Source organism: Delphinus delphis, chromosome 4 (genome assembly GCF_949987515.2).
Source record: "Delphinus delphis chromosome 4, mDelDel1.2, whole genome shotgun sequence".
In the NCBI taxonomy this organism is placed as follows: Eukaryota; Metazoa; Chordata; class Mammalia; order Artiodactyla; family Delphinidae; genus Delphinus; species Delphinus delphis.
Window position 1 is genome coordinate 85529119 of NC_082686.1, and position 22539 is coordinate 85551657.

The following is a 22539-nucleotide window of genomic DNA, read 5'->3' on the forward strand; positions in this document are numbered from 1 at the left end:
GAGGAAAGTTCCCTCGATGCCTACTTTCTGCAGGGTTTTTATCATAAATGGGTGTTGAATTTTGTCGAAAGCTTTCTCTGCATCTATTGAGATGACCATATGGTTTTTCTCCTTCAATTTGTTAATATGGTGTATCACATTGATTGATTTGCATATATTGAAGAATCCTTGCATTCCTGGAATAAACCCCACTTGATCATGATGTATGATCCGTTTGATGTGCTATTGGATTCTGTTTGCTAGAATTTTGTTGAGGAGTTTTGCATCTATGTTCATCAGTGATATTGGCCTGTAGTTTTCTTTCTTTGTGACATCCTTGTCTGGTTTTTGTATCAGGGTGATGGTGGCCTCGTAGAATGAGTTTGGGAGTGTTCCTCCCTCTGCTATATTTTGGAAGAGTTTGAGAAGGATAGGTGTTAGCTCTTCTCTAAATGTTTGATAGAATTCACCTGTGAAGCCATCTGGTCCTGGGCTTTTGTTGTTGGAATATTTTTAATCACATTTCTAATTTCAGTGCTTGTGATTGGTCTGTTCATATTTTCTGTTTCTTCCTGATTCAGTCTTGGCAGGTTGTGCATTTCTAAGAATTTGTCCATTTCTTCCAGGTTGTCCAATTTATTGGCATAGAGTTGCTTGTAGTAATCTCTCATGATCTTTTGTATTTCTGCAGTGTCAGTTGTTACTTCTTTTTCATTTCTAATTCTATTGATTTGAGTCTTCTCCCTTTTTTTTCTTGATGAGTCTGGCTAATGGTTTATCAATTTTGTTTATGTTCTCAAGGAACCAGCTTTTAGTTTTATTGATCTTTGCTATCGTTTCCTTCATTTCTTTTTCATTTATTTCTGATCTGATCTTTATGATTTCTTTCCTGCTAACTTTGGGGTTTTTTTGTTCTTCTTTCTCTAATTGCTTTAGGTGCAAGGTTAGGATGTTTATTCGAGATGTTTCCTGTTTCTTAAGGTAGGATTGTATTGTTATAAACTTCCCTCTTAGAACTGCTTTTGCTGCATCCCATACGTTTTGGGTCATCGTGTCTCCATTGTCATTTGTTTCTAGGTATTTTTTGATTTCCTCTTTGATTTCTTCAGTGATCACTTCGTTATTAAGTAGTGTATTGTTTAGTCTCCACGTGTTTGTATTTTTTACAGATCTTTTCCTGTAATTGATATCTACTCTCATAGTGTGTGGTCGGAAAAGATACTTGATACAATTGCAGTTTTCTTAAATTTACCAAGGCTTGATTTGTGACCCAGGATATGATCTACCCTGGGGAATGTTCCATAAGCACCTGAGAAAAAAGTGTATCTTGTTGTTTTTGGATGGAATGTCCTATAAATATCAATTAAGTCCATCTTGTTTAATGTATCATTTAAAGCTTGTGTTTCCTTATGTATTTTCATTTTGGATGATCTGTCCATTGGTGAAAGTGGGGTGTTAAAGTCCCCTACTATGAATGTGTTACTGTCGATTTCCCTTTTTATGGCTGTTAGTATTTGCCTTATATATTGAGGTGCTCCTATGTTGGGTGCATAAATATTTACAATTGTTATATCTTCTTCTGGGATAGATCCCTTGATCATTATGTAGTGTCATTCTTTGTCTCTTCTAATAGTCTTTGTTTTAAAGTCTATTTTGTCTGATATGAGAATTGCTACTCCAGCTTTCTTTTGGTTTCCGTTTGCATGGAATATCTTTTTCCATACCCTTATTTTCAGTCTGTATGTGTCTCTAGGTCTGAAGTGGGTCTCTTGTAGACAGCATATAAATGGGTCTTGTTTTTGTATCCATTCAGCCAGTCTGTGTCTTTTGGTGGGAGCATTTACTCCATTAACATTTAAGGTAATTATCGATATGTATGTTCCTATTCCCATTTTCTTAATTTTTGGTTTGTTATTATAGGTCTTTTAAAGTTAAAAAGTGAACATTTCCCCATTTTCCTTACCAAATGCTTAACTATGCTACCCAACATTCTCAGCCCAAAAGTAGCATTATTATAACATGGACACACACATCAAAACAAAAGGATTTTAAGACATAGAACTATGTTAATATTTGAAATAACTGGAAATGGTTACATTATTCTTTAAATACAATAATTGTTGAACACAATGAAATTAATGAAGTCTCCTGTGCCCAGGACAGATTATGTGAATTGTGGAGGGACAATGTTTTTATTCTTTTTGAAAAATGAACTATGTTACCAACTTCCAAAATTAACTGCTTTTCTATATTTTATTGATATAAATACAACTAATTTCAATAAGCATCAGCTACCATTCTACCATTACATCAAAGGCAAAATGGTTAAATACTAATGTGAAGTATAATTACAGAAACGCTTTCACTTCTACTTGTCTCTAACACCATCGTATATACTTTGTACCGTTTGCTTGTAATTGATGAGATGTTTGAAATGAAGCAAAGTTGAACTTTAATCAAACTTTCATTTCTCAGTGGAAAATGCTCTCTTCATCAGAGGTGGTTGAGCCTTCCCGACATCAAACATCATTTCCAACGGTGGGTTATTAAGAGAACACCGATCAGGTATATGGCCTGTCTGGTTATAATACTCCTTTGAGAGTGAACGGCTCCCAAGTATGTCTTGCAGTGCTCCAAAAATAGCTCCTCCAGGCTACACAATTAGTCTTTGCAGGTGGAGTATGCATTCAGAATGTCTTGGTGCTAAGTGTTTTTTATATTTTGGTTTTTCTACCAAATACCTTATTTCTGCAAGTAGTCTGTGGAGGAATCCTGGCAACACAGACGTGCCACCTATGACTACCAAATTCTCTGCTAGTTGCTTCCTAGTGTCTATTGGGCACTGCATAAGGGAATCCAATATTAAAGTGGCAACTGATTTCTCTTCATTATCTTGCTCAAAAAGGATTTCCACAACCGAATCTCTGATTGATCCAAGGACATGTAAAATCTTCTCTCCATCTAACGGGTAGTCAACATTTGGGGGTGGTGAGGGACGCTCAGTATTCCCATCAATATTAAATTTTGCTGCTTGGATTTTTAGTCCACGCTTCAGATCACTAACAAAGCAAGTGTGCACTTTAATGTCCTCCAAGATACCTTCTTGAATTGAACCCATCACAGAGGGAAGGCTCTGTTCTTTAGCAGCCCCTGTGTCAACAGTACATTGTTCCAATAGTTGAGTTTCCAACTCCTTGTGAAGAGCTTTTCCTCCTAGGGGGAGTGCTCCCCAACAATTTAGTACTGGGATTCCTTCATATATAGGTAACACCAAGCTTTCTCTATATCCACAATCCAGGACCATGGCAGAATTTATCCCAAGTTTAAGAAGAGCCATTAGATGACTTGGAGCAAGCAAGACAGATGGAACCTCAAAATACTTGAAAAGAACACGAGTGAGTGTCTCTCTGAAGTGGGAAGGACATAATACCGACTCAATAACCACAACTCTGCGGTCTCTGGGATTCACCAATAGATGCCTGAAATACAGTATGTGGATGAATTCCTTTAGGTAGGAATATAATTCTTCTGTATTGATATTATATTGTACAACTTTGATAGGCTTAGGCATGCCAGCTTTTTTTTTTTTTATCACACTAGGAATTATGCATCTTGGACCAGTTTCTCCAGCAAATCCACACTTGGTAAAAGCCTCTCCCAGGTCTATCATGACCGCCGTTTTCTCTCTGCCACTCCCCAGGCCCTCGTACAGCGGCATGGTAGTAAACAAGCCAGTAAGGAGACAGGCACTGACAGACCTTGGCTGCCAACAGCCCTCGGCTCTCGGGGGGCCCATCATTCCTTTTTATGGCTAAATAATATTCCATTATTTGTATATGCCACGTTTTGTTTATCCGTTCATCTGTTGATGGATATTTGGATTTTTCCCACCTTTTGTCTATTGTGAATAATGCTGTTATGAACTTTTGCATACAAGTATTTGTTTGAATCGCTGTTTTCAGTTCTTTTGGATATATATCCAGGAGGGGAACTGCTGGGTCATATAGCAATTCTATGTTTAACATTTTGAGAAACCACCAAACTGCTGTTATTCTGTATGCCTTATATGCCTTATAAATGCCACTAGCATCTGAAAGCAGAAGCTCTATGCTTTCTTTGTGTGACTGGCAGGTTCATACCGTCCATCTTCCTTTTTATTTATTTTTTATTTATTTATTTTTTTGCGGTACATGGGCCTCTCACTGTTGTGGCCTCTCCTGTTGCCGAGCACAGGCTCCGGACGCGCAGGCTCAGCAGCCATGGCTCACAGGCCCAGCTGCTCCGCGGCATGTGGGATCTTCCCTGACCGGGGCACGAACCCGTGTCCCCTGCATCGGTAGGCAGACTCTCAACCACTGCGCCACCAGGGAAGCCCCATCTTCCTTTTTAACAGAGGAAATCAGAACAGTCTCCTCAGTCTCTTTATTGAAATGTTCGATGAGTAGATCACAATTCTGTTACTACAGTGTTGTCTTGCTGTACTGTAGGCCTAAATAGAGGTTCTATCGTGAATGAACCTTTGAACTTAAACAAATCTTAGAGGCTACTGACCATTTATTTATTTGACTAAATTATTTTGTCTGATGACAAAGAGATGCTGCATTTTATTTCTGGTATTGTAAGAAAGGTTTCATTTTGGTGAAGCATAAATATTTGAATACTAGCCTTGGTACTCAGTCGTCATGGAATATGTCTCAATGTGCCAACACAGACCAGTATGAAGTTGGTTCTTAAAGGAATTTATTTGCACCTGAGGATATTTTTAAAATTTTTCTCTTCTTGACTGGCCAGAAATTTTGACATAAAAAAATACATTTTTAAATCAACCAACCTTTGAGCGTGAATCGTTAATGTGGACTTGAAGCATTAAGAAAGTTTAAGTTGAAGAGAAATCTAGATCTACAACCTTACTGAAGTAAAACTGTTCCTTCATCTTACTAAAATCTAAGATGATTTCTAAAAAAAGTTATACAGCTCTCAACAGTAACCTGATTTACTCTGGTCAACATATCAAATGCTGGGGCTACTGGGACTAAAGACCAAGTGAGAAACTGATGTCCTACTAAAAGACTGAACATTAAGTGCCCCTTTGGACATTGAGAATAATTCTGGTTCAATTCTATTAATGTAAAGCCCAGGAAACCCAACAGAACAGAAGAAGAAACAGAGGAAGAAAGTAGATGTAGTCCAATTCAGAATGATACAATATCTTTTTTTTACTTGTGTAATAAAGAGAACACCCAATATGGCTTCAGAAGACCTGTCTGAGCTTGAATTCCATCTCCATCACATACTACTTGTGAGACTTTAGGCAAGTAACTTTACTTTTCTGAGCCTCGGTTTCCTCTTTTGTAAAATAAGGATTAAGAAAATCTCTAACAGAATTATTGAGAAGATCAAAGTGCTTTTCATATTGGAAAGCTCTATACCAATGGTTCTCAAGTGAAGATAATTTTGCCCCCACAAGACAACTGGCAATGTCTGGAGACATTTTTAATTGTTACAATTGGGAGAGGGTGAACTACTGACATCTATTGGGTAGAGAACAGGGATGCTGCTGAACATTCCATAATGCACAGATCCGCCCATCACAACAAAGTATGACCCATTCTAAAAAGTCAATAGTTCTGAGGCTGAGAAACCTTGCTGTATATTATTACTTACTTTTATGCAGTGAGCTGCCAGTGTTTTGACTTCATTGCTGTATTTTTGTCAGCAGTTCAGGGTCTTACTAAGAGGTTTCTTCTTCAATCAAACCCCAAGTAATGTAATCACAATAACTGACACTTTAAGTACATGGTTTTATCTAGTTTATCACTATTCTCTAACCAACATGCACCAGTCACATGTCTATAGAGAAAGAGTAATAACCTATGACTTGGAAATGCTAAACCCTAGACACCTGACTTCTTTAACTGTATCATTTAAGAGCTTTACATAGATGATGAACTCTACACGAAATGACGAAGAGTTGTAGGTACCAACAGGGGGACAGTAGCCTGGTATTCAAGCAATAACTGGCAAAATAACTCTGTGGGATTAGGTTGAATACCCGTGCATCTGCTCTGTGAGCAGTCATTAACAAGGTCAGAGAATACCTTAGGAACCCACAGAAGCAAAACAGCTATTTGACTAAGTTCTTTGACTTATTAGTATAGTTGTCTCAGTTTCTCCCTCTGAAAAATGAGACTTGGAAAGGGGAGTCACAATCATGAATGAGGATGGAAACTCTCTGATACCAGCTCTCATCAATGCTGTGGCTACTGAGGGGACAGGACAGTATGTCACCCTTTCCTATCCAGGTGAAGAACCATGAAAAAATAAAAGTACATGCATTTTTCATATGCTCTGGATGTATGGTGTCTTTGCACAGGATTATACATGAAACAGAAAATATACCATCTCCAGATTACCACTGAAAAGTCCAGTTAGTTTAGTCAGTTAATTCAATGGTTTGAAAAAAAAAAATCAAACCTATTCACAGTAGCTGTTTGACTCAGACTGTGTCTGAACATATAAACTGATCTGACTGGCTAAGTCAGTCAATGGTTAATGAAGCTGGTGAATAGAGATCATTTGAAGCATCATTTGATGATGCTCTTTTAGTCTCACAGAGATGTAACTTTAACCTGACTCTAAGTGAATCAAAAAATTTGTATCTCTCAAAAATTATACAGGCAATTATGAATACCCCAATTAATAAAAAGAGAAATGCCTTCATTTGCTCAGTGGACAGGGATATGAAAAAAGGAAAAGTGCACATGCTATTCAATAGACATATGATTAGATGATTCAGTCAGAAGTCCTATTCAAAGAGAAAGCTATTTATCCCAACGAAATCACCCTTTGTGTTTGGTTGATGCAGAAGGTACCTTAATTTCTCTGACATATAGAGGAGGTAGGTCTTGATGTCCAAATATGCTAACAGAATGCAGGCATTTTTATACATGGTTGTCAGGTAAGGACTCAGAGCACATTTTTAAAGACTCTTGGTAGGCCACTGAACTTGGATCATTCTTAGCTAAGGTATCGAAAACACTTCAAATACTTTAAAATAAAACTAATCCATGCACTGGTGTGTTGAAAACTTTTCCTATCCCCAGGGCACTAAAATAATATGCTGAACAGTAGGTGAACACCTTCTGAACAGTAGGTGAAGTATTTTTAGGCGATAGCTCCCTAGTTATAACAAGGCAAGTCAATTTTTAGGAATTAGGGATGCTAATCACAGTGTCTCAAGATGTGCATTGCTGGGGAGTGAAAAATAAGACCACAAACTGACATGACTGCAATGTGCTACGCTCCCTCGAAGGAGATGTAAACAGGAGGGAGACTTGGCTTCCTGATCCTGCCACGGCTGGATCCATCATAAAGGTCAAGATAATAGGCCACATACAGCAAAATCAACACCACTCGTTCTCCCCTAGCCTAGTAGATAAGCGTAGAAACTCAGCTTCCTGCAGCGATAAGTGGTGGCTAGCCCAGGTGGAGGAGGAGGAGGTCTGAAAATACGCATGTAAGAACACAAGGCACTGTAACGATGCCATCAAATTTAGCATTAAATATATTTTACAATCAATTGAGATACCATAGATTGCCCCCAAACATGCATGAGATACTTCCAGGGTTTTACCAGACTGCATACTCTTTCATGTTTATGCCTCTCTAGTGTTTTTGGACTTTAAAAGCTCTCAACACTACAAATGTACTTGTGTTAACAAATGAAATTGCAATAAATGCAATTTCTGGTTTAATGCCATCATTAAAGTATGACTATTTGAGATTTCAATTTCCCTGAAATGTCCAAATTAGTCTTACAACCCAAAGCTAAGGTAGGCATTGACTAAAATAAAGGGTGTCAGAAAATTCACATAAAAGTAAAATAACTGAGTTACTAAAAGTTGCCAAATAGATTAAGAGTTTCATATCTAATAGGAACTTATTACAGAGATGATCAAAAGCATGTATTTATTTTATTTTTTGAATTTTATTTATTTTTTATGCAGCATGTTCTTATTAGCTATCTATTTTATACATATCAGTGTATATATGTCAATCCCAATCTCCCAATTCATCACACCACTGCCCCCCCCCCCGCCACTTTCTCCCCTTGGTGTCCATACGTTTGTTCTCTACATCTGTGTCTCTATTTCTTCCTTGCAAACAGGTTCACCTGTACCATTTTTCTAGATTCCATATATATGCGTTAATATACGATATTTGTTTTTCTCTTTCTGACTTACTTCACTCTGTATGACACTCTCTAGATCCATCCACATCTCTACAAATGACTCAGTTTTGTTCCTTTTTATGGGTGAGTAATATTCCATTGTATATATGTACCACTTCTTTATCCATATGTCTGTCGATGGGTATTTAGGTTGCTTCCATGACCTGGCTATTATAAACAGTGCTGCAATGAACATTGGGTGCATGTGTCTTTTGAATTATGGTTTTCTCTGGGTATATGCCCAGTAGTGGGATTGCTGGGTCATATTGTAATTCTAATTTTAGTTTTTTAAGGAACCTCCAAACTGTTCTCCATAGTGGCTGTATCAATCTACATTCCCACCAACAGTGCAAGAGGGTTCCCTTTTCTCCACACCCTCTCCAGCATTTGTTGTTTATAGATTTTCTGCTGATGTCCATTCTAACCGGTGTGAGGTGATACCTCATTGTAGTTTTGATTTGCATTTCTCTAATAATTAGTGATGGTGAGCAGTTTTTCATGTGCTTCTTGGCCATCTGTATGTCTTCTTTGGAGAAATGTATATTAAGGCCTTCTGCCCAATTTTTCACTGGGTTGTTTGTTTTTTTAATATTGAGCTGCATGAGCTGTTTATATATTTTGGAGATTAATCCTTTGTCCATTGATTCGTTTGCAAATATTTTCTCCTATTCTAAGGGTTGTCTTTTCATCTTGTTTGTAGTTTCTTTTGCTTTGCAAAAGCTTTTAAGTTTAATTAGGTCCCATTTGTTTATTTTTGTTTCTATTTCTATTACTCTAGGAGGTGGATCAAAAAAGATCTTGCTGTGATTTATGTCCAAGAGTGTTCTTCCTATGTTTTCCTCTAAGAGTTTGATAGTGTCTGCTCTTACATTTAGGTCTCTAATCCATTTTGAGTTTACTTTTGCGTATGGTGTTAGGAAGTGTTCTAATTTCATTCTTTTACATTTAGTTGTCCAGTTTTCCCAGCACTACTTATTGAAGAGACTGTCTTTTCTCCATTGTATATCCTTGCCTCCTTTGTCATAGATTAGTTGACCATAGGCACATGGGTTTATCTCTGGGCTTTCTATGTTCCATTTATCTATATTTCTGTTTTTGTGCCAGTACCATACTGTCTTGATTACTGTAGCTTTGTAGTATAGTCTGAAGTCAGGGAGTCTGATTCGTCCAGCTCCACTTTTTTCGCTCAAGACTGCTTTGGCTATTTGGGGTCGTTTGTGTCTCTATACAAATTTTAAGAGTTTTTGTTCTAGTTCTGTAAAAAATGTCACTGGTAATTTGATAGGGCTTGTGTTGAATCTGTTGATTGCTATGGGTAGTATAGTCATTTTCACAATATTGATTCTTCCAATCCAAGAACATGATATATCTCTCCATCTGTTTGTGTCATCTTTGATTTCTTTCAACAGTGTCTTATAGTTTTCTGAGTACAGATTTTTACCTCTTTAGGTAGGTTTATTCCTAGGTATTTTATTCTTTTTGTTGCAATGGTGAATGCGATTGTTTCCTTAATTTCTCTTTCTGATATTTCATTGTTAGTGTATAAGAATGCAAGAGATTTCTGTTCATTAGTTTTGTATCCTGCAACTTTACCAAATTCACTGATTAGCTCTAGTAGTTTTCTGGTGGCATCTTCAGACTTCTCTATGTATAGTATCATGTCATCTGCAAACAGTGACAGTTTTACTTCTTTTCCAATTTGTATTCCTTTATTTCTTTTTCTTCTCTGATTGCCGTGGCTAGGATTTTCAAATCTATGTTGAATAACAGTGGTGACAGTGAACATCCTTGTCTTTTTCCTGATCTTAGAGGAAATGCTTTCAGTTTTTCACCATTGAGAATGATGTTTGCTGTGGGTTTGGCATATATGGCCTTCATTATATTGAGGTAGATTCCCTCTATGCCCACTTTCTGGAGAGTTTTTATCATAAATGGGTGTTGAATTATGTCAAAAGGTTTTTCTGCATCTATTGAGATGATCATATGGTTTTTCTCCTTCAACTTGTTAATATGGTGTATCACATTGATTTGCATATACTGAAGAATCCTTGCATCCCTGGGATAAATCCAATTTGATCATGGTGTATGATCCTTTTAATGTGTTGTTGGATTCTGCTTGCTAGTATTTTATTAAGAATTTTTGCATCTATATTCATCAGTGATATTGGCCTTTAATTTTCTTTTCTTGTAATATCTTTGTCTGGTTTTGGTATCAGGGTGATGGTGGCCTCGTAGAATGAGTTTGGGAGTGTTCTTTCCGCTGCAATTTTTGGAAGAGTTTGAGAAGGATGGGTGTTAGCTCTTCTCTAAATGTTTGATAGAATTCACCTGTGAAGCCAGCCGGTCCTGGACTTTTGTTTGTTGGAAGATTTTTAATCACAGTTTCAATTTCAGTACTTGTGATTCGTCTGTTCATGCTTTTTATTTCTTTCTGGTTCAGTCTTAGAAGGTCATACTTTTCTAAGAATTTGTCCATTTCTTCCAGGTTGTCCATTGTATTGGCATAGAGTTGCCTGTAGTAGTCTCTTAGGATGCTTTGTATTTCTGTGGTGTCCATTGAAACTTCTCCTTTTTCATTTCTAATTTTATTGATTTGAGTCTTCTCCCTCTTTTTCTTGATGAGTCTGGCTAAAGTTTTATCAATTTTGTTTATCTTCTCACAGAACCAGCTTTTAGTTTTATTGATCTTTGCTATTGTTTTCTTTGTTTCTGTTTCATTAATTTCTGCTCTGATCTTCATTTCTTTCCTTCTACTAACTTTGGGGTTTTGTTTGTTCCTCTTTCTGTAGTTCCTTTAGGTGTAAGATTAGATGGCTTATTTGAGATTTTTTCTTGTTTCTTGAGGTAGGCGTGTATTGCTATAAACTTCCCTCTTAGAACTGCTTTTGCTCCATCCATAGGTATTGGATTGTCGTGTTTTCATTGTCATTTGTCTCTAGGAATTTTTTGATTTCTTCAGTGATCTCTTGGTTATTTAGGAACGTCTTGTTTAGCCTCCACGTGTTTGTGGTTTTTTACGTTTTTTCCCCTGTAGTTTATTTCTAATCTCATAGTGCTGTGGTTTGAAAAGATGCTTGATATGATTTCAATTTCTTGATTTGCGACCCAAGATGTGACCTATCTTGGAGAATGTTCCATGTGCACTTGAGAAGAAAGTGTAATCTGCTGTTTTTGGATGGAATGCCCTATAAATATCAATTAAATCTATCTGGTCTATTGTATCATTTAAAGCTTGTGTTTCCTTATTAATTTTTCTGTGTGGATGATCTGCCCTTTGGTGTGAGGTGTTAAAATCCCTCACTATTATTTTGTTACTGTCAATTTTCTCTTTTATAGATCTTAGCAGTTGCCTTATGTACTGAGGTGCTCCTATGTTGGGTGCATATATAATTGTTATATCTTCTTCTTGGATTGATCCCTTGATCATTATGTAGTGCCCTTCCTTGTCTCTTGTAACATTCTTTATTTTAAAGTCTATTTTATCTGATATGAGTATTGCTACTCCAGCTTTCTTCTGATTTATATTTGCATGGAATATCTTTTTCCATCCCCTCACTTTCAGTCTGTATGTGTCCCTAGGTCTGAAATGGGTCTCCTGTAAGCAGCATGTATATGGGTCTTGTTTTTGTATCCATTCAGCGAGCCTGTGTCTTTTGGTTGGAGCATTTAATCCATTCACACTTAAGGTAATTATCAATATGTATGTTCCTTTTACCATTTTGTTAATTGTTTTGCATTTGTTTTTGTAGGTCCTTTTCTTCTCTTGTGTTTCCCACTTAGAGAGGTTCCTTTAGCATTTGTTGTAGAGCTGGTTTGGTGGTGTTGAATTCTCTTAGCTTTTGCTTGTCTGTAAAGCTTTTGATTTCTCCGTTGAATCTGAATGAGCCAGGTAGAGTAATCTTGGTTGTAGGTTCTTCCCTTTCATCACTTTAAATATATTGTGCAATTCCCTTCTGGCTTGTAGAGTTTCTGCTGAGACATCAGCTGTTTACCTTATGGGAGTTCCCTTGTATGTTATTTGTCATTTTTCACTTGTTGCTTTTAATAATTTTTCTTTGTCTTTAATTTTTGTCAATTTGATGACTATGTGTCTCAGCGTGTTTCTCCTTGGGTTTATCCTGCCTGGGAGTCTCTGCACTTACTGGACTTGGGTGGCTATTTCCTTTCCCACGTTCGGGAAATTTTCGACTATAATCTCTTCAAATATTTTCTTGGGTCCTTTCTCTCTCTCTTCTCCTTTTGGGACCCCTATAATGCAAATGTTGGTATGTTTAATGTGGTCCCAGAGGTCTCTTAAGCTATTTTCATTTCTTTTCATTCTTTTTTCTTTATTCTGTTCCACGGCAGTGAATTCCACCATTCTGTCTTCCAGGCGTCTTATCCATTCTTTTGCCTCAGTTATTCTGCTATTGATTCCTTCTAGTGTATTTTTTATTTCCGTTATTTTATTGTTCATCTCTGTTTGTTTGTTCTTTAATTCTTCTAGGTCTTTGTTAATCATTTCTTGCATATTCTCGATCTTTGTATCTATTGTTTTTCCGAGGTCCTGGATCATCTTCAGTATCATTACTCTGAATTCTTTTTCTGGAAGGTTGCCTATCTCCACTGCATTTAGTTGTTTTTCTGGGTTTTTATCTTGTTCCTTCATCTGGTACATAGTCCTCTGTCTTTTCATTTTGTCTATCTTTCTGTGAATGTGGTCTTTGTTCCACAGGCTGCAGGATTGTAGTTCTTGCTTCTGCTGTCTGCCCCTCTGATGGATGAGGCTATCTAAGAGGCTTGTGCAAGCTTCCTGATGGGAGGGACTGGTGGTGGGTACAGCTGGGTGTTGCTCTGGTGGGCAGAGCTCAGTAAAACTTTATTCTGCTTGTCTGCTGATGGGTGAGCTGAGTTTCCTCCCTGTTGGTTGTTTGGCCTGAGGCAACCCAGCACTGGAGCCCACAGGCTCCTTGGTGGGGCTAATGGTGGACTCTGGGAGAGCTCACACCAAGGAGTACTTCCCAGAACTTCTGCTGCCAGTGTCCTTGCCCCCGCAATGAGCCACAGCCACCACCTGCCTCTGCAGGAGACCCTCCAAAACAAGCAGATAGGTCTGGTTCAGTCTCCCCTGGGGTCACTGTTCCTTCCCCTGGGTCCCAATGCTCACACTACTTTGCGTGTACCCTCCAAGAGTGGAGTCTCTTTTCCCCCCAGTCCTGTCAAAGTCTTGCAATCAAATCCCAGTAGCCTTCAAAGTCTGATTCTCTGGGAATTCCTCCTCCCGTTGTCAGACCCCCAGGTTGGGAAGCCTGACATGGGGCTCAGAACCTTCAATCCAGTGGGTGGACTTCTGTGCTATAAGGGTTCTCCAGTTTGTGAGTCACCCATCCAGCGGTTATGGGATTTGATTTTATTGTGAATGCACCCCTCCTACTATCGCACTGTGGCTTCTCCTTTGTCTTTGGATGTTGGGTATCTTTTTTGGTGAGTTCCAGTGTCTTCCTGTCGATGATTGTTCAGCAGTTAGTTGTGATTCTGGTGCTCTCGCAAGAGGGAGTGAGCACACGTCTTTCTACTCCACCATTCAGACATATGCAAGTCAAGGGAGCTCCTGGGCAAGGGTTCCCACCAGGTCATGTAGACTACTGGGCTCTCTGATGTCCTTTTCTTCCTTTGCACTTAGTCTAGTTTCACTTGCTTGTAGGGAGCCATGTGAAGAGGCCTCACAGCTGCTCCTTCAGACCAGGGTTCCTAGTGGGAAATGGCTATGCAAATGCCTCAGCTGGAGGATGTGTGCAGAAGTGCTGCCCCGGACACCTCAACTGGAGATTCATGTATTTATTTTAAAATGTGAAGTTCATGATTAAGATGTAAAGTGAAGAAGACCATCAATTTCTGTCACCACACAATGGTTATATAGAGGACCTCATGGGTGTGTGACCAGTTACATAGGACACTGGTTCAGGAAGGCTCCACATCTGGTTTAACGTTATGTTGTTCTTGTCTTGAAATTCTTAATAGTATTTTATAAACAAAGATCCCTGCATTTTCATTTTATACTGGGACCCACATATTTTGTAGTCAGTCCCGACCGTGTGAACAATTTAAGCCCCACAGATATATGTTCCTATCTTCGACTTTCTAGTAAGACTCTTCATAAGGAATATCACCCTCAAAGGATAACGTAAATGGAACAGGAGGTAGAGCCAAGGAGAAGGGAAAGCATTTTGGGGAAGTTGAAAATGTAAAGACAAAAAGTAATTATGGATTTTAAAGAAATGATTGAATCTTTCCACTCCCAGGAAGTTGAGTTAAAATCATAATACAGAAAAGCAGCTCTTTGATTGCTAACCAGAAGTCACTATGGGAAAAAGGAAATCCAATGTTTGAACCATAGGACATTGAGAAGCAAATTAATTTGAGTTCTTTTCTAAAGTTCATTTAAAAGGACTGACTGGAACTGTTTCAAAAAGAACAGTTAAAGGGCTGCTGACGTATGTTCAGGTTGGTCCTAATTAGCACTTGGAGTAGGTTTGTTATAGAGGAAGTAGAAGCATAAAACTATGCCTAAGTATTAGCAGCGATTAAAAGTATGCCAGTGGGTGGGAGTGGGTAAAATTATTTACTTTATCAAGTGGAAGAGCTAAGCATGGACGAAAGAGCTTACAAGAGAGAAAAGTGGGCACTTTGGAGGGAAGTGTATGGGGAAAATAACTGAAAACAGTATGAAAAGAGTATTACAGCATACAAAACGCTCAAAAGAGTCAGTGAGGACTTACTACATGGGCACTAATGAGCACTAATAAGCTCTTCAGGATTTGAGGCCTAAGGCTATTAGTGTATTAAAAGTTCTCACACTTGTTCACAATAGGTTATATGCAGTCAATCCTCCCTCTAGCAAGATAAATTGTATGCAGATGCAGAATAATAACTAATGTATGTAGAGGGCATCATAATTTACATACATGATCTCTTATGTAAAAGATTTTTTATGCTTATAACATCCCCATAATGTGTGTAGTATAATACCACTTGGGAAAGTGAATTCCCTAAGATTACAAGTCAGAAGGTAATAGTCATCTTATTCCAAAACCTGTGCTTTTCCCACCATAAATGTAGTGAATGGCATGTAATATGTTCTAATGTTAAAACAAGGTTAACAATAATAACAATAACCACAGGACCTCTTCTGAGGCCCTTCTTTCTTTCCTTCCTTTCTTCTTCTCACCATCCACCCATCCATCCATCATCCATCCATCCATCCATCTATCCATCCATCCACTTCTGGGTGAATTGTGGTTTTAAAAAGATGGTCAGTGCACCTCAAGGTTTTTTCTAGATCTGCCATTATTAAACATTGTCTTTTAGGAATGATCCCTGTAATGTGTCTATTCATCAGATTGGTACTTTCAAAACTTATGCTGTCCACAGGATGGCAACTGGGGGTAACTTAGTATGTGACCGAAATGGCTCTCATGTGACTTTCAGTGAGTATGACAGGTATTGCAGTGAGGCTGGAAGGTAGCCGGCACTAAGTAAAAATTGTGAGGTAAACAAAAGTCAGGTTTTGTAGCTATTTGCTTCTGCCCTTGTCCTTTTCTCCTCAGTCTCTATTCCACCTCCCAATCACGCTGATAAAACTTAACTTTTAATTGAGGTGCTAAGAACTTTCAAAGACCTTGCATTTTAACGGGGAATTTTATAAAGAAAAATAAAAGGAGAACACAAAAGCAGGAAGGAGGGAATGTGAGGAGAGGGGGTGAGTACTTGGAATTTCCCTACTGAGCATTTCTACTCTCCATTCCTAGTCTGGGGTTTCTAAGAACCTAGATTATCAGTCTTCACATCTCTCCACTTCCAGTTTGTTTATAAGAGAATGATTAAGCAAAGGCTTGGCACCTCTACCTCAGAGCAATTGCTAATACTGCTCTAGATTGGAGTACTGAGGTCAGAAATGTGATACTATGAGTTGCTCTGGCCATGTGCATAGGAAACAATATTCTCCTTTCCTACACTGCATTTTTGTCAAAAATTAAGATGAGAAATTTAGGCAGGAAGCCAAAGAATGCAACTCTCCTCATATCCTACTTTCTCATCAGCCCACTGCATTCTGGTTTCTGTCCCCACCACACCCCTGAAATTGACTTCACCAAGGTCACCAACAATTTTGTTACTGCTGCCACCATTAAGCACTCTTTTGTTCTTGAAATACTTTTGTCCTTTTACTTTCTCGACATGCTATGTTCTTGATATCCACCTACCTATTTGGCTACCCATCTCCTCTTCACACTTGGCTTCCTCTGTCAGTCCCATTAAGGTTGGCATTCCATAGGGATTTATCCTGGCCTTTGATCTCTTCCTCTTCTATACAGTTTCCTTAGGTGTCCTCACATGTTACCAGTTTCAGTTACTCCCTACATGCTAATTCCAAGAATCCCATTTCAGTCTGATTTCTTACCTGAGCTTTAAACCTGCAGCTATACCCGCCAAGTGAAAACTAGTACTAGTTTACCTTAAAGATATCTCAATTTAACATGCCTAAACCTGAACTGTCCCCAAACCATTCAGTCTTCTTTCCCCCCTGGCCCAATGAATGGAAATACTACCAAGTCAGAAACTTGGGCACAGTTCTTGACTCTGTTGTACCTCCCTTCATCTATTACTGAATCTTGTGAATTCTACCTCCCAAATCTCTCTCCAGTCCATCCACTTCTCTCCATCCCCACTGCTAAAGCACTGATCCAGACCAGCCTTATCTCTTGCCCTACATTACTGTGTGATGGTCTCTAACCAAGCCCCTTTGCCTCTTGTCCTGTTCACCTCCATCTTCACATCACAGCCAGACTGATGGTTCTTAAATGCAAATTTGATTATGTTATTCTCTAGCTCTCCATTGTGCTTGCAGGCCTCTGGATAATCTGACTACGGCTAACCTCCCCAGCCTAATCTCTCCGACTCAGCCCTGATCCTGATATTTCAGTCACACTGAATTTTCCTTGCACATTCCTCTCTTTCCCTTTTCCCGAGGCCCTTCCACATTCTATTCCTTTTTTCCTGACATTTCTTCCCTGAATAATTCTTCATCATTCTTCCTGTCTCCATTTAGATATCATTTCCTCCCCAAAGTCTTTTCTGATACCCCCACCCCAATGCCTTGCTTCAGGCTTAGCCCCCTTTCCTCTTTGCTCCTGTAACCCGTCTATTGCCCTTATTGCCAAGATGTGTCACCTTGAGATGCAGTTGTCTATTTACTAATCTGTAACCTCACCAGATACTGCTATATGAAGACATAGGCTTGTCTATTACAGTTCACTGTTATGTTCTCAGTACTTAACAGAGAGCCTGCAACAAAGTAGGTACTTACTAAACAGTCCCTGAAGGAATAAGTGAACTTGGTGGTAAATCTATTTTTTTAAAAAAAAAAAGCTTTATGTTGTAAAGTCAGATAAGATTTTTTTTAGTGAAACATATATAATAAAAATAAACCAACAAGTAAACCCACTGATTCAGAGAACCTCGGTTCTGAGGAACTCAACCTCAAAGCTGAATATGTATATTTATTGGCCACTACTAAAGAACTGTGTTGATATGTTTTGCGATACCTGCCTGAGAGTTCTAGTCACAGGTCAATAGGCCCATTAAAAACCAGAAAGCGTGGGTAGTGCAGACAAGAACACAGAAAGAACCAAGCAGTCTGCATGGTCATGAGTGGCCAAAGTTTCTGTTTCTATGGATACCCTTTGGGTCACTTACCCCCTAACTACCAACCTCACTATTGTATCTTCTCTTTTAGAGCAGGTTTGGGATGTCACATGGACTCAGCCTCTTCTTTTGGTCCCATCCTGCTCCCAACACTGGAGTTGGAAGTGCAGCTCAGCTTCATAATGGGTAGGGTGGCAGGATCTTGGGTATGTCCATCTTGAGATTGCTGAGAACTTTGCTAACTTGGGAGGCATTAGCCATATGAGGCCACTGAGAACTTGAAATGTGGCTAGTGAGACAGAGGAACTGAGTTTTAAATTAAATTTAAATTTAAAAACTAAATTTAATGGAAAACTTTTAAATATGTTTGGAACAATGGATATGTGAGTTTGCTTTTTCAATTGTCAGTTTATGTAATCTAAATCAAGTCTTTCTAATCAAAAGTTAGCTCTCATATTGAGATGTGGTACAAGTGTATAATATACACCAGATTTTGAAGCTTCAGTAGGAAAAAAAGAACATAAGACATCTCATTATTTTTATATTGATTACATGTTAATAATAATATTTTAGATATATGTGATTAAAAGAAGTATTAAAATTAATTGCACCTGTTTCTTTTTAGCTTTTTTAATGCTACTACTGAAAATTTTAAATTATACATGCAGCTCTCATTATATTTCTTCTGAACAGTATTAGTTTAGGGGCCAGGCTGGGCCTAAAGACAGATGTGCAAGGGAGACTGGCAGCCTTTAATCCTTTCTGCTTTATCACTTATGAAAATAACAAGACTAAGACTAATGTCAACCCTACAGTATTAGCTAACACTGTTGAACCCTTACTAAGTGCCAGACTGTTCTAAATTTCATAACAATTCTCCAATGAAACTATTTTTATTCTCATTTAAAAGATGGAGAAACTGAGGCACACAGTTGAAGTAGTTTATCCCACATTCTGTAATTGGTAAAACCAGGATATGAACACAGACACATCTAATTTCAGAGCTTTCATATCAGTGAAATGGCAAGATAACACTTCAAATGTGCTACTTAGTACATTTTCTGAACTCATTTAAGAAGACAGTGTAACAGTCATTATTACATTAAATACTACGTATTGTCATTAAGTCAAATGATTAAGTCAGCTGGGTGCTCTACTTAATACCAAAAAAGAATGAAGCTTACTCTTTTGTAGTTCAAATACACAAATAAATCCACAGCTCTGTTTGCCAGGTATTGTTTAAGTCTGAGAAAATAAGTGAACTCATGAAGCTATTTTTTAAAAATAATCAAGATAATTGGTTTGCTGCAAACAAAAATGCCAAGGAATCCTAACTTCCCTGTGCTAGAAGTGGAATTCATTTTCTCTGTAGTCAACTTATTAGCAAAATATTTTACACTAACATGCATTTAGTATGCTTCTATCTGTACTTTTGAATGTACTTTCATTCATTCATTCATTCACTCATTCTTCAGTTATTAACTGAGTGTCAATATTCCAAAAACTGGCTGTTAAATGAACATAAGAATGCACAGTCTAAGAACAGAATTTGTGCCTGGAGAAAATAGCACCAGAGATAGTGTAAGTGAGGACCCATAGTTATATACATCCAACCTCCCTGTGAACTACAGTGTTTTTTAAAGTTTATGATTGTATGATCCCAAATATATGTTTTTAGGTATTGGTTGGGGGGCATTTAACCATTGGTGTAACAGAAGATTCAAAGCTTGATCTCAGCTGTTACGAAAACGATGAAGCTGATGAGTGAAAACAGATGCCAGGAAGAACCATGCTGAGGATAAAGGAAGGAATTGTGGGAAGCACAACTTTATAATAACTTGAGGCATCCCATCTAATGACATTATAATTTGGCTCTCACTTATTGGGTAACGCAACAGACAGCTTCAACTATCATTTGTCTAGTATCCATTAAGTACTGTCTTCTTTATAATAGTTAGCTTTGTGTGTTGGACAATAAGTGAGGTGGGGGAAACCAACTAAGGTATATGAAAAATAAACCTAATGACAACAAACAATTTGTCAGACATTCTTTTTCTTCAGCTTTAACATTTAGGTGCCATATAGTGAATTAAATGATCTAACCCATCTCATTCATCATCCAAACCACAGAACAAACTGCTATAGTCAAGCTTCTCTAGAAGATTACCTGACAGGTGATGTATGAATCCATGGAGGGATTGTATGATGAAGGAACATTAAAGATGACAAGTCTTCTAGGCCAGCTACTTTCATTGCATAACAGGCACACACATATTTCTGGCTAAATAGGGGGGACTAACTTAACTAAGTTTGATTTTACATAGTCTGTGGGCTTAAGGGAAGCGATAGAGGACCACAGCACAAATACATGGAAACTAAGTATTAATGTCAGTTTCTGTGACATTTATTCATTCAACAAACATCGACCAAGCATTTACTTTGGGTCAGCACTATCCAAGAACCAGATTTTTCTTTGGGGAGCTCAGGTGGGTCCTATTCAGGATGACCAAGCTAATAAGCATGAGACCTAGGGCTCAAGCAGAATTCTTCTGACTATAAACTCAGCAGTCTGAACAGTGTCACATGCTGCTTCTCAGCACCTAGTGATAAATGGTTTGGCCCCTGTCCCATTTAACTTCCATAGTCCTTCCAGTCACCCCCCACAGCAAGGTCTCTTCCATCACTCTATGACCTGGCTGAACTTATCAACTTTGAATAGAGAATTTGATACACAGTAATCTATATATGAGCTATAAACTTGACCTCTAATTCTCTTTTAATTTGATAAAAGAATATAGAAGGCAGACTAAATGGATAAAATGTTTTAAGCATTTTACAGAAGTGAATATTCCAAACTAATTTTCAAGGCTTGATACTGTAGATTAATTTGATGTTACTATTAGACTCATTGGATTGTTATTCTATTTATATATTTGCTTCCAATTTCTGGAATACACAAAGAGCCTATGTGGTACCAAGGAATAGGTAACTTCTTGGAAAAAAGCAAAGCTCAAGACCTAAAGCAGACAAAATAGACAAAGAAAGGGTGGAGAGAAGTGTTTCCTGAATACCTACTATGTTTTAAATTCTGTCCTAGTCCCTTTTACATATATTATTTTAATTTATTTATAATAAAAATCCTACAGAGTATTATCTTCATGTTACTAAAGAAGAAACTGAGATTTAGTAAGTTTATCTAGTATGTCCCAAGTTACCAGCTAGTGCGTGGTAAAGCTGAAGGTAAAGCCAAAATCTGTTTAATACCAAACCTCTTTCCACATGGCATGCTGTCTCGTGCCTACAATTTGTCTCTAAGTTTGCTGCTTCATCAATTACTTTGCAGGTAGATGGAAACAGAGGTTCTTATCTCTTATTTAAATTCTTCTCTTGCTCAGTCTCTTTATCAAAATGAGATTGTGCTTGCTGGTCTTTTAAGCCAACATTTTTGGAATAATGCTTAATTCTTTACATCCTTCAGTGGCTAAAGACTTCACAGCCCTTCCTATATGTTACCCTTCATATGGAGAAAACTTCCCTTTCCCTAGACAGACTTTAGAGTAAACTGATCTTATTGATTCTAGTTTTTAAAAAAAGATTATTTAGAAGCTGCCTTATAAGGAGATTTCCGATATTTAAAGGACTAGTATACACTAAAGTGTACTCAATTCTACAATTATACTGAGCACCATGTAATCTTTCATATTTGTATGCTAAAATATTGGCCACCATTTAAAGCTACTTTACCTGCCACTTTTTGAAAGGTTTTCTCTGATCTCGCTATAGAACTTGAGATCCTCCCCCTCTCTTATGGCACATATCACTTTTGTTCGCATTTGCAGAGTATGCACTATATGCCAGCCACACCATGGTGAATATAACAACATCATCCTTGCCCTCATGGAGCTTAAAATCTAGCAAGGTAACCCCATATCCACACAACTAATAAAGGGATAATTCCATTTATCATAAGTGCTGTGAAAGAAAATTCTCTGATATTATGCATTGTGTGGAGAAAATTAAAAATTCAATAACTGATGATGTATACTTTTCTTCCTGTTTACAAAATTCTAGATAATTGGCTTCCCTCTCTAACCTAACACATATCTCATACTTACTAGGATATGCAAAGAACCCAACTTTCAAAAAGAAAGTTTATCTTCCTCAAAAGTTTACCATGAACAAAAATGTGTGAAATCTATATGAGGAAAACTACAAAACTCTGATAAATGAAATCAAAGGAGAACTAAATAAATGGAGAGATAGTCCCTGTTCATGGACAAGAAGACTCAATATTGTCAAGATATCAGTTCTTGATCTATAGATACAATGCAACCCCAATGAAAATACCAGCAATTTATTTTTTGGATATTGACAAACTGATTCTAAAGTTTATATGGAGAGGCAAAAGACTCAGAATAGCCAACACAGTATTGAAGGAGAAAAACAAAGTAGAAGGACTGATGTTACCCAACTTTAGGACTTACTATGAAGCTACAGTAATTAAAATATTGTGGTATTGGTGAAAGAATAGACAACTGGATCAATAGAACAGAGAGCCCAGAAATAGACCCCCATAAAGATGGTCAGTTGCTCTTTGACAAAGAAGCAAAGGCAATACAATGGAGCAAGTTAATCTCTTCAGCAAATGG

General features: G+C 37.8%; 1 protein-coding gene across 1 annotated transcript; it reads right to left on the bottom strand.

The window, feature by feature from the left end:
• Nucleotides 1-2443: 2443 nt before the first annotated feature.
• On the bottom strand, nt 2444-3721 carry LOC132424179 (actin-related protein 10-like). Its single transcript, XM_060009980.1, is given in 3 exon segments — nt 2444-2627; nt 2629-2689; nt 2692-3721. Coding segments are annotated over 3 exon segments (1251 nt in total). The 5' UTR covers nt 3698-3721.
• Nucleotides 3722-22539: the final 18818 nt, after the last annotated feature.